The sequence below is a fragment of the Plectropomus leopardus genome, chromosome 2, assembly GCF_008729295.1.
Source record: "Plectropomus leopardus isolate mb chromosome 2, YSFRI_Pleo_2.0, whole genome shotgun sequence".
Lineage (NCBI taxonomy): Eukaryota > Metazoa > Chordata > Actinopteri > Perciformes > Serranidae > Plectropomus > Plectropomus leopardus.
Window position 1 is genome coordinate 17,293,157 of NC_056464.1, and position 13,407 is coordinate 17,306,563.

Consider the following 13,407-nt stretch of genomic DNA (forward strand, 5'->3'; position numbering starts at 1 on the left):
CTCCACGACGATTTCCACCGCTTGCATGTGAGTACAGCCAACTGGTCACAGGCAACAGAGGGTTAAAAAAAAATGTCATCCTTATCATCATCAACAAAAGTCAAGTCTGAATTTTGAGGAAATAGGACGCAATTATCAATTTGTGGGATGTAACAGAAAACTAAGGAGTAGTTTAACGAATTACCATTGGTAGGAAGTAGTGTGTAAAGTAATCAGATTACTTTTTAAGAAGTAGAGAGTAATGCATTGCATTGTTATGGTATCAAGCTCAACGCAGAAAACCCTCACATGCTAGCATAAGTTGAGTTTATTGTAAAAGTGCCCCCTTGTTCACATCTCATTCAAAAACTAAAAAATAAAATACCCCATAATTCATGGGTAATCGTAGGGGTTGATAGATTATCGGCCTTGCAAATTATTGGGGCTGATATTCGGTATTTTGCCTATCACCTGTATCCACGTTTTATTTTAATAATCGTTGATAAAAAACAATTATGAAAAAAAAGAGTCACTTTTACTTTGTAAAACCTTATGGAGCTATTTTTAAATTTTATTATTTTATTGAAATTTTCATTTGAATTTGAAAAAAAGAAGTTGTTGGGAACTTGCTGAACGTTTCAGTCTTTCACATTTACATTTACAATGTCCATCAGTCAGACACCTGCCTTCACAAACTAAAACCCACGGGAGGATATTTCCTCATGCAGGATAACCCTGACCCTGACCCTGACCCTTAACCCTTATCTGGGTAGCCATGTAACTTCTAAAACAGCAAGAAACAACATCTCTAAACATTTGTTAATAATAGCAGAAATTAATACTAATTCACACCAAATGTATTTAACTTTAATATTTTAGTTTCTGCCTGGCGACTGTGTTGCCTGGGCATGCTTTCACAGCGGTCAGGGTGAAAGAAAAAGGGGGTGAAGTTGTTCAAATGGAGTTAAATTACAGCAGAGAAGCAATCCTAATATAAAACTAAAAATAACATTCTTTTCCATGGCCCAAAGGGTATGCAGCTTCAGTTGTTAACTACAAAAAAAATGACAAAACGCAATTCAACTACTCTAATTGCTGTGCAAATATGAATGTAGCTGAACTGTCAGCAAACTACTGCTTAAGGCTAATTACATGAAGTCTGACAGGTTCACTCCCCAACGCTGCCTGTCGGTTGTTTTACGAGGCAGATGGTTTTCAGCAAATACATCATATTTTGTCCCAGTAACAACAGTGCAGTTTCAAAAGTCCCATGTGATTATTACATTCATATGTGTGTGGGTGTGTTAAGGAGAAAGGGCAGGGTCTTGTCTTTCTTTGCTTAAATGTCAAGAAAAAGTCAGTCCGAACACTCAGGACTGGATGTACTAATCACAACAGCATCATGCTCCGCTTCTTCCTCCTGGTATGTAACGATAATTACTTCAAATTTTCTGAAATTATTTTATTTTGGAGTATTTTAGTGCTATTACTTTATTTCATAGATGTCAAATTCTGATTCAGTGTTTCGTAACCAGGAGTATTTCTTTATTTGGGAATAAAATTGTGACACAATATGATTTCAAATTATAAGGTTGCAAGACTTTGGTTATTATCTTTTATTATTATCTGTTATTACTACTTCAGTCAGGTGTGTGTTTTTTTTCCCAGTCAGTATTATTTTCCATAACTCATCTTGTTTTTAAGTTGATGTTTCCATGTAGGTCAGTTGTTATTTTTTTTTTGTTTGTGTAGTTCATTTATTTTGGTGTTTTTTTTGTTTACACATTTGCAGAAACCAAATTAGTATATACATAAACAACAGAAAATATTATCGAGAGGTGCAAAACACCCTCAGAAGGACTTAATCAAGGTTACATTAATCCATTAACTGTAACAATGTTTCCCCACAGAAGTGTTTTATTAAGTCATTGATGTAAAGTTGACCTCTTAGGTATAAATAGGGTCCAGAGTACAGTATCCTACCATGATACTATCGCTTTCGTGGAAACGCTCACGTGTGCATTTCTGAACAGGTTCACCAACTTTGCATCACCAGAGACCTTTATTCACAAGTGCACGGATGACATAAATTACCAGCTCCCGCCTCAAACAAACACTCCTACTTTGCATTGTATGATTTTCATTGTAAAGATTGTGTGCTTCAGGATTGGTTGGCTGTTTGTCTTTTAGGGTTATTATTTGTCAAGTGTAACGTGCTCAGAGCTGCTGAGCCGCCACAGAAGGTCTTGGATCGTTGGCACCTTCTCTATTGAGGAGGGGAATCCAGGGCCCTTCCCGTACGAGCTGGGCAAGGTGAGAAAACCACTGAGTAAAGAAAACTACAGTCAGCCAATAAACAGTGTCGCCTCAAAACATCACGTTAATTTTCAAATATTAATTCCTAATCCAATCATTTGATAGTTCTGGACTATAATAATTACAGTAATCAAACATTGTCATTTGTATGTATAACCTCTTAAGTTAATTAGTTATTTTTTCAGGACCTTAGTTTTTTTATTTGTCTGTATTGACATAATTTCTTTATCACTTATATCCAAATGTTCATATATGGAATGGCAAATAAACAGTCTCAGACTGCCTAAATCCAACTGTAAGAGGTTTTTTGTTGTGTTGTAGATTAAGATTGAGCGAAAATATCGAGTATTCTTTCATCTCTATGGGGAAGGAGTGGATGAGGAGCCAAAGGGAGTTCTCTCCATTAATGGAGAAACTGGCATTGTGTCTGTGCACAAGGCTGTGGACTACGAGGAGAAGAAAATACTAAAGGTTAGACTCAACACATATAACATAGCATCAACTAGTCAACCACTGCCTTATCATCTATTCTTGAAAAATGGGGCAAATAATTATAAAAAATTAAAAAAAGAAGAAAAAACCCTTAAAATTAGAACTCATAAACACACTCATTCTGTTTTTGGAGATAAACATGCTTTTTAAACGTTTGATGTCCTTAAAAAGTCATTTTTATATTATGTGCAAATTTTACAAAATTAAAAATCAGATCAAAAATCTAAAGTAGCAGTACGTAATGATAACATCAGTGTAAAAATGTACTGTTATAATCCTCTTTGTTTTAAATATTTTCACTGCATAATTGAACAATAATGTCCCAGTTCTCAAGAATGAGTACTATACTACAAAGTTTTACACATGGATTAGGAGATCATTAACTGAATAAATATATTGTAAATCCTGATCCCTGATTTAATTGAGTGATGAGTTGGCATTGTGATGTGTGCAGCTGTATTACAGTAAAAACTGAGAATCTGACAAAAGCAAAACATCAAGCAAAAATGTGGGGGACGGTTTTACCAGAAATATACCCATTAGTATTTGAGTTAAAGTGTTGCTCAGTAAGAGATAGCTTAACCCTTTGTTTGAACATAAATCTGGCTGCATTTTGAAAAAAATAGAATAGTTTTATTACTGTTATAAGGAATTAAAAATAAACACTGCAGAAACTATCAATTCTTTTTTAGGGTATGAGCATATATGAGCAGGCGATACAGTGTCCGCTGCATGCCTGGAGTAAATCCCATCTTACTCCTTCTCATGATACAGTTGCAATATCCAACAATTTCATCACATCATTATTTTACATTGTGTATCAACCCGTAGCTGAAGTTTGTGGCCAGAAAGACAGATTTGTCGATTGACACCAGATTGGGAGTTGAATTGGTCATATTGGACATCAATGACAACCCACCACGCTTTCAGAGGGATCTGTTTGAAATCACAGTTGACGAGGAAACCACACAAGGTAAAGAAAATAGTACATAGTACGCTTCTAGAGAGTATGTTTTCTTCCCTTCACGATGTGTTTTGAGCTCACTCCTTTCTTTGTTTGGTCATTTCCCAACAGGGTCAAGTCTCCTAACTTTAGTGGCCCGTGACAGAGACCAGAGTGGGACACCAAACTCAACATTTCACTATGAAATAAAGTCTGTGACTCCAAACTCCCCTGATACTGAATTCTTCATCGATGAGTCTGGAACGATCTCATTCAGAGGATGTTTGGACCACAAGGCAAGTGTCGGTGCAGTATGTTTTCTACGGTAGATTTGTTTATGGTAGCATTTCCTGTTCTGCAAGTTCCATTTTACATGACCTGTATTTATTACCAGTGTCTTAAAACATGTTAAGTATGTTTTTTAAAAAACATTTACTGTATATGAACTAAACCGAGGTACAGGGTGAGTGAACTTCTTTTTTAAAAGAGCAATTTCATTTAATTTAACTTAATTTAATTTAATTAAGTGACTATATGATGTTGATGTGTCCTGTATAAAAATATAATATGCAGGAATTTCCTTTTAAACAAACAATGTATAGACTTATGCAGAGGTAATTCCTCTCAGTCGTCACATATGACCCTCTGAGAGTGTGCGGCGGTGCGTTTTTCTGCAGTGACTCTGCCCGTTGCCTGTATTTTCTTATTTCCTTATTATTTTCTCTGGACATTTATGGGCGTGTTGCCCCACAGCGCTCAGGTGAGGTTGGGGCTTTTTAAAAAGGTGAGTTAATCTGGGGTTGGCTTTCACTTTCCCTGGCAATTGTTTTTATAAACAGTAACCAACAACCCTGCATAGTGGCTATGCTTTTATTGGAATTATTCATTTAACAAAGGGTATGTCTGCATTAAACAACTTTAAAGTGATTGTACAAAATCATCAAGCTACTTTTTGAGGGTGCAGGATATAACTTAATATAGTTCTGTTTACAATTAAGGGAATCTCATCATTTTTTCATTTGCTTGCAATAAGGCGGCTGAAATGTTCACAGTGGTGGTGGAGGCCAAAGACCATGGTGACGTAGTCAGTCTGTCCAGTTCAGCCACTGTTGTCATTCACATCCAGGATGGCAACAACCACCTCCCAACCATCAGCGGCCACACAGTAAGCAGCTGGTTACTTTCTTGACAATTTCACAATGATGTCTGCACACAGAATGCCATGCTTTTACACACACATGCACATACACACACGCACACACACACACACACACACACACACACACACACACACACAGTGATAGTGATATGATTCTGATGTACTTGACATGTTATTTGTGATGTTGCTTTTTTCAAAATGAATATATATCAGGAAATCATGTTTTAGGCAAAAAAAATTCAGTTATGGTAAAAGAAAAGATTTTTTTTCAGGGGTTGGGTAATTTTTACATTACAGTTGTCCATGAGCAAATAAAGACTGAATGAAATTAAATTTAAATGTCAATGCAGTGAAGGATGTAATCAAAACGAGCACACAAACATGCAAAATTGGGTAAGTAGAAATAAAGAAACCAATTTAAAAAAAAGAAGAGAGTTGCAGAATGATTTTGCAAAGAGGTAATTACTTTTTCAGTTTCATTTTATAATATATTAACTGTATTTTGGATTTAATGTTTTTCAAATGTGTTTTTCAGCAATTGAATTTCATACTGGTTATAGAACCACTATGTGCACCCCAAAAAACAACATTATTTTAAGAAAAGAAAGCTGCAGATGATTACATGCAATATTTACAAGAACACCAAACAAATGTTTAATCGATTTACTTTTACATGTTTAAAAAGCCATATCAGCTCTATAAGTGAATAAACAACAATATAATCGACTCTTGTCAAGTAATGGTGATAAAAAATGAATCCTTGTTCACTCAGGGTGTGGTGTACATACTCGATATGAGCACTAAGAAGCACTACGACAGATTAAGTTCCTCTGATCTCTGCACCTTGGATACATACAATAGGGCTCTGGCAAAGTAAAAGAAGGTGAGACTGAGACGTCTCCTCTGAGGCTGCATGCGATGGACATCGACACCACAAACAGCCCGGCGTGGAGAGCCAAATACACCATTCAGGGTGACGAGGGGGAGCACTTTCAAATAGAAACAGACCCGGACACCAATGATGGAATCCTGACTGTCATCAAAGTAAGTTGCTCAGCTGCATGCTTAACATAACCTGACACCCACTTCTTATATGTTATTGTGACACGCAGTGTCAGATCTGCCCATAGGCCACATAGAGTTTATGGCGCCAGCACAGGGGGGAGTGGAGTGTATGTGGAGAGCATGAGAGAAAACTTACAAGAACTCTTTTATTCCCACTGCAATATAGTTTTTAAACAAGGCAAGATACTCATTGCTTTTTTTAATGTAGCTTTGCACACGTTTTTATTGATCTATGGAACTGCTGTGATTTTGTGTGAGTCTCATGGGAGGGAATATTTTTCATGTTCAATGAGCCCCCAACTGAAGGAAATTTTCTGTCACTATGTGATAGACAATAAAGGTTTTTGAATCTTGAATCTTGAATCTTGAATCTTGGATCTTGAAAAGGAAAAAGCAATCCAAGTTGACTACCAAATTTGCAAATTTCCACATGCTGCGTTTTATTGGGTTTTTTTTATTATCATTAGTCTTAGTTAGTTATCTGGTTGTTTTTTTGTGTTGACTTCTCATTAGCTCTCGTTCTTGTTTGTAATAAATACTATAAATATAAAAGATAATGATCAATTTAATTTTGGGGGTGGGGTTTGCCTAGGGTACCGAATGTGCTTGGTCAGGCACTGATATTTGTCATAGTCCTCTGGGATTTTACAAGTTATATCCTGTCTGTATGCTTTAATTGAATTCAAAAACATTACTACTGTATAATTTCAGCCTTTAGACTTTGAGGAGGGAGCACAGAGGGAGCTGACCATCTCAGTGGAAAACGAAGCGCCATATTTCTCTTGTAAAGTGAAGGAGAAGACGTCCTCGGGCCTCTGGGGAGTTGACGCCATTAAAGGCGATGATCCTGATGCACCTCGGCCTCCCTCAGTAAAAGTCACCATCGAAGTTGAGGATGTCAACGACCCCCCGCTGTTCAGTGTGGCTGTCAAAGAGGCCATGCTGGAGGAGAACGCACCCATTGGAACATGGGTCGAGAAAGTGACCGCTGCCGATCCCGACTCAAATCATGCAAGAGATTTTGTGTAAGTGGGATGTTTATTCTGAACATGTTTGATATACAATCTGAGACCTTCGACACTGAAGCAGTTTGTATCTGTCCACAGGTACCAGGTGGGAAGTGATCCTGCGGGCTGGGTGACCGTGGATCCCCACACAGGAGACATCACAACAATGAAATCACCAGACAGAGAATCTCCGCATGTCATTGACGGTGTCTACACCATCTTACTGCACGCAGTGGACGATGGTGAGATGTAGATGTTGCTGACTGGTGCTGTCACAAATCAATTATTTTATAATTCTACGACCAAGGAAATGTTTTAATCAAATATCCACTGTGTTGTGACACATTTCCTAAGGACATGGCTCTATGGCAATGTGCATCCACAATCTTTATGACTTTTTTATCCCCTGACTTTTACTTTGGTGCCACCAGCAAGTCAGAATTTTCACCTTTTCTGTGAAATATCACAAAATCTTCTGGACGGATTGGCAGTGGCACAGACATTTAGGTTTCCCAGATGATGAACCTCAGTTACTTTACATGTTAAGTCAATTTTGCTTATAAAGAACATTATCACAAATCACAATTTGCCTCAGACGACATCCGTCTGTCCTTGGACCTTTACAGCTGCTTAGGAAAAAAAAAGAGAACCCTTTAATGGATAAAAATGTATAAAGTTCATATTTGTGGTTTTTAAGTGAAATGTTTAAGCAACTAGTGGATACATTGCCATGCATTCAAGCCCCCCTTGGGGTAACTTGTAATGACTTTGGTAATGCTTTTCATCTAGCACCACCAACAGGTCAACATTTTCAGTTGTCCAATATGTTTGTTTTTTGACCAAATGCCAGCAGAAGTAATACCCCTCCCAGCAGCCTTAGCTGTTGTTTGTATTTATTGCTAACTAACAGTGTTAAAGTCAAGACCACCTAACCTGACACCAAGTCATGACAAAGTCCAGATTGCATTGAGACTGAGACAAGACCAAGACTTTGACACAGTCAAGCCCAAGACCAGACCAGTGCAAGTTCCACACTGCGTGATAAAATGTAGACCATGAAAACCATAGGAACTACTCAAACTGACCTTAAAAGACCCACAGAAGACAAAGGAAGATTCCTCATTGTTCGCCTCTTTTAATACTATATACAGTATAGATGTGTGTATTTAGTGTATTGTGAGATAAGTCTTTATAAAATAATCAAAAGGCATTGCAGAGATGAATTGTTTATTTGGGAACTGTCCTTTCTTTTCTATGAACAAACAAATATAAGCTCAAATCAACTTAACCATCTTTAGTCAGTGCTCCATTTTTGCATAGATATTTATTGATATCGTCGCAGTTGCGGTCTCAACTGGTCTCGAAGAAAATCTCTTTCTGAGACAACGCAGAGTAAAAACACAGTCAAGGCCCAGACTAGACCTTCAAATCGTGATCTCGAGGACAGGGCCAATCTTGAGTACTGCAACATTGCTTATTATCAAATGCATGCTTATGCTAATTTTAACATAATTAAAACATAGTACTTTCAGCCAAACATGTTAGTGTTTGGCTGAAAGTACAGCCTCAAAAGGATCATTAGCATGGTTGTAGATTCTTGTTTTCTGTGTTGGACAGGTGAGCCACCTCTGACAGGCACCGCCACACTGAACATCCATGTGACCGACCAGAACGACAACGTGCCTCAGCCAACGGTGAACTTTGTGGATGTGTGTGTGTCTGACGACCCCACCACCACCAGCATCACAGCCTTTGACCTGGATCAGAATCCCTTCGGAGGGCCTTTCACATTTGAACTGCTGGGGGATGTCAAAGGAAAATGGAAACTGAGTCCCTCATACGGTAGAAACAGCTATGATACGTAGTGACATATCAGAGCAAACATAAAATAAATTTAAAAAAATCATTTAATTTTGTGATTATTTCAGGGTACACAGCCGGTCTGGTGAAGGAACCCAGTGTGTATGCTGGTCTGCACACAGTTGATCTGAAGATCTCTGACATGCAGGGAAAGTTCAGTGTTTACAACCTCAGTTTGACCGTGTGTGACTGCTCTGTGACGCCCGACTGCCGAAACCGCCAAGGCACAGCCACAACAGCTGCCTTTGGAGCTATGGGCGTAGTATTTACCTCACTGTTTTTACTCCTGTGTAAGAAAATGAATTGTTGCCATTAGTAATAGCATGCACTGTAATATGAATTGTTAATATTCAAATAAGTCACTGCAAGTTGAGTTTTGTTGTCTCTGTCTCGCTAACAGTTCTGCTACTGATGGCAGTTGTCATCAGCTGCAAAAAAGAGTTCACCACTTTGCAGACTTTTGATTCCTCTGGAAAAACCCTCCTCGTATCCAACATTGAGCAACCAGGAACAGACTGCAAGGTCACTGCTTGGTGCAAACAGACCACAGAGCAGATTTCTCTTCATGTAAATATCAGTAACTGAATTTTTATTTTTCGTCTTTCAAGTTACCTGACAGTGTCCTGGCAGTTCCTACTGATAAGACACACCAAGGCCCGTCCACTGGACAGAGTCTGCATGATGGAATGCAACACAGCAAAGTTTCAACAAGGGTTGGTACAGATGGAAATATGTACTGTAACTATTTTAAACCGGTTAAACTGCAGGATATAAATTAGGTATGTGTTCAAGTTTTTATGAGAAGCTTAAAGTTGATGTTTATAGGTTTTTCTCTCACGCATACTTTGAAGAAGGCATGGCTTGTAAAATGACTGTTATTTCAAGTGTTTGGACCTGCTGTACTTCAAAAAAGCTGTTAATTATATTTGGCTCTTTTAAGTCTCTTCATCAGGATATCGAGCAAAACTTCCTCTACACACACTTGGGGGGGAACCGAAAGGAAAATGTTTCCTACCTATTCAATGAGTGCTGGAACCAGGTAATATGCACTCACTGAAGGTCAGTTTAATCAGTCTCTACTTTGCAGTCAGTTACTAATTTTCTGTTTCAATCTTCTCCAATCTTAGACAAATTGGAATTATTTAATAGCCAATGGCTATCATCACGCCCACAAGGTAGGCAGTTGTTTGTTTTGCGTTCATTATTTTGAGGGAGCAGCAGCTGAAGGAACTTGATCTTTGTTTACTTTGTTTTGTACAGATCGAAGACATGAACAAAATGAATTACCTCTACAAAAGGAACTCAAGCTATGTGACAGGTGCAGGCCTCCAAGCCCTGCTTCATCGGGTTGGTAGTGCACTTACTGTAGTGTATTTGTATTTTATATTTAATAGGGACGATGCAATTTAACATAGTTCCAATATGGATTATTAGACTGATGTATTGCACAAAGAGTGTATAGCTATTGCTAATAATGTCTACTTTGCAGTATAAGGCATCTTAAAAGCATGTATGTGACAGCGGCAGTACAATAAACACTGTATATAAACTTTTTTTCCCCCCCTCTCTCCTCTTGCAGAGGCTCTCCTCTCTGCAGGAGAAAGAGGCAGATCTGCTGGACTACCAGCCTCACACCTATGCAGAGGAAGGGGACTTTGACAACCAGTCAGAGCTGGAGAACATCGTCATTCCCGAAGACGATTCATTTGACAAAGCACTACAAGATCTGGGCCCCAAGTTCAAGGAACTGGCTTCCATGTGCAAGCCACCACATATGCAAAACTGATTGGTTTTTTATGACAATTTTTTTTCTTGAGCATTGAAACAGAACATTTTTGAACCTGTACATATCTACAGTTTTAAAGTTTGTGCCAACGACAATTCACGTCAAAAGAGATGAAAGCCATTCTGTTAATCATATGTTATTTAATAGCAACTGTTACAAAGTCCTCCACAGTTTTCATTTTCCAGATAGGGGGGAAAAAAAGTACAGCTGTCCTCCAAAAGCAGTTTGGAGTTACATTTGGACAGTCAACTAGACAGAAGAATATAATACATTTAGCACCAAAACATAATGTGCCTGCTGGCCTGTTCAAGAAAAACATTGCATTTATACCAAACTAACTGCCAATTAATACCTTTGTTTCTAGCATACAGCTGCTTGATTAAAATAAATTGCTCTCCCATTTCATATAATAAAGCTTCAGAGTACAAAATTCCCTGAATGCGAATTTTGGGATAAAGAAAGAAAAAATTCATATCAGCATCAAATGGGGAAAAAAGGGAGGTACTTTTTAAATAAGTAGAAAACGACCATATTTACAGAAAATGTTAACAAAAAAACCCCCAGAAAATTCTTCACACCCTCCCACTACCAATTTTTGGGAGGGGTCGCTGCTCAGTGGCGCTCTGCCCTCTGCGTCCTCGGCCCCTGAATCCTCTGCCTCTCAGGAAGCGGCCGGGAACTCCAAATGTTTCCATGTTTAATTTTTTCTCCTCTGCCCAGGTGGTCCTCCTGAGGACGCACAATTAAAGTTTAATATGACAAACCACTGAGGTCACAAAAAGACAAACTGCAAAAGTAACATAATCACCTGGGCTTAAGGTCTGATGAGATGTTGTCAAAGAAGCACTTGGCTTTGTCGTAGTACTTATCTCCGAGGGTGTCCTCCTCCTGCATACCCTGGCTGTCCTGGGGCTCTGCAGGATCCACCTTTTCAACTGCAGCGAGGCACAGAAATGTACATGTACATACACCTTAAAATGTATATGATGTGCTCTGAAACTGTTGTCTTTTTTTTTTTTAATAAACCTACCCACAACCTCTTTTGTCAGATCATCTTTAAACTGAGCATTTGCCGTTTCAAAATCGAAATCTGACTCAAACTGCAGCGTTGTGGCCTTTGAATTTTTCACAAGAAGTTGGCCTCTGCTTCGGTTCCTGGTCCTGCGACTGCCTGCACATAAGAACCAGAAAGACAAATTACACAATTAAGTGTAAAAACTGGTTTAGTAATCGTTTGAAACAAGTTCATCTGGTTTTGGAAATTTGGCTGTCTACAGGAAACTCAGCAACTGCATATAACGTGCATTTCTCATTCGGATACCTTGTTTTTGCCGTTGTTTCTGGTTCTCGGTGCTTTGGCCTTGAACTTTGGCTGCACTCGGCTGAGTTGGTGCCCGACCTAAACACAAATTAAATGTTTAAGTTGTTTTCTTTGGATGGATTAAAAATAAAAGCAATGCAAGAAACAGGGTGAGTTATTTCTTGTTTGTTAGGATGAGACACTTACTTTGCTTACTGGTTGGTACATTCTCCTTCTGACCCTGGTTTGGACGAACAGGCTGTTTGGCCTGCGGCTGGGTTGGAGTTTTCCCTTTTTTCTGGGCAGCAGCAGTTAATGGCACGGTCTGCACAGCCTGCTCGACCATGGGAGCTCTTCTGGCTGGGATGCCGTGAAGTCCTGGTACTGAGGGAGTAGAAGTAAACATGTTGGGGCATGGTCACTTGCAGATATGTGAGAGACATCCACTAACACAAAATAGTGCTGAAAAACGCCTAAATATGACATTTCAAACATCTAATGCGTCCAAAAGATAATTAACTGCACCTAAGCCCAGTGCTGCATTGTACTGCTGGTTGAGTAGAGAGGTAGCAGCCAGCTGGTTGTAGGTGGGCATCATGTCTCTGTATGAACTCCAGCGTGGGTGATATGCAGCAGATGAGCTGCCAATGGATGACTGAAATTACAAAGGACAAAAGGAACTTGTTTTATCAGTTGTGAGTATGATTGCTTTTGATTAATACCAGACATAAACTACATAACTTCAAAAAGTCTCAGAACCACACACCTGTACAATAGCAGGGTCTCGAGGCAGTCCATGGTGTGGTTTTGGTGGCTCAGACACCGTGATATCTTTGATGTCACTTCCTCTGAAGATTATGTATTCATAAATTTCATCTTTGGGAGGCACTGGTCTATCTGTGTGTCTGTCCTCTGTCCCATAGGATTTAACTGTTTGCAAATAAAAGTCAAGGTTTTGTTCACCTCCAGCATAATGTTTACATTAAGATCACTTTACACCAAGGAGTTACATTACATTATGTTCTTTACAATAAAATAAGAAAAAAAACACGTGTCACTCACAGGCCTTTCAACCTACCTTTGGCTAACGCAACCGTTGACCTATCTGTGTCCACAGAGGACAATATTCCCTCATACCGAATCTGCGCCTTGGATATCAAACTTATTTTACTGCCGATGTACGGGGTCCCTCCTCCGGCACTCATGTCTGCAGCGAAAATATGTTTTCAAATTGAAAGGGAGCGACTAAATCACAGAGCATGAAACCACGGCACACATCAAACATGAAATAATCAGCTATGTGCGCAATCAGCGGCCACCTGTGCGCTTTATAAGATTACCAGTGACGCGCCTCTCTGCTGCTGGCTCACCTGCGTGTGAAACAGGGTGAGTTTGTTTAGCCAGCCGGCGTACACCGCGAGAGACATCAGCAAGTCTGTGGACCTGATTAGAGACAAATATAACCTTTTTTAGATGCCATTCTTTTTTCTTAATTTTAAC

General features: G+C 39.0%; 2 protein-coding genes across 2 annotated transcripts; one reads left to right on the forward strand and one right to left on the reverse strand.

Moving 5' to 3' along the window:
• The first annotated feature begins 1,381 nt into the window (after positions 1-1,381).
• cdh27 (cadherin 27) lies at positions 1,382-10,607 on the forward strand. Its single transcript, XM_042502541.1, has 17 exons — positions 1,382-1,402; positions 2,170-2,292; positions 2,617-2,766; positions 3,619-3,760; positions 3,863-4,026; positions 4,764-4,895; positions 5,751-5,933; positions 6,666-6,979; positions 7,061-7,203; positions 8,579-8,803; positions 8,890-9,111; positions 9,222-9,343; positions 9,430-9,534; positions 9,774-9,860; positions 9,949-10,000; positions 10,089-10,168; positions 10,401-10,607. The coding sequence occupies exons 1-17, from the start codon at positions 1,382-1,384 to the stop codon at positions 10,605-10,607; spliced, it is 2,472 nt and encodes an 823-aa protein (XP_042358475.1).
• A 120-nt stretch (positions 10,608-10,727) lies between these two features.
• Positions 10,728-13,220, reverse strand: LOC121950742 (protein LSM14 homolog B-like). Its single transcript, XM_042496844.1, has 8 exons — positions 12,986-13,220; positions 12,674-12,837; positions 12,433-12,562; positions 12,115-12,291; positions 11,929-12,006; positions 11,638-11,778; positions 11,416-11,542; positions 10,728-11,336 (listed from the first exon to the last, which is right to left on the reverse strand). The coding sequence occupies exons 1-8, from the start codon at positions 13,110-13,112 to the stop codon at positions 11,180-11,182; spliced, it is 1,101 nt and encodes a 366-aa protein (XP_042352778.1). The 5' UTR covers positions 13,113-13,220; the 3' UTR covers positions 10,728-11,179.
• Between the last annotated feature and the right edge of the window lie 187 nt (positions 13,221-13,407).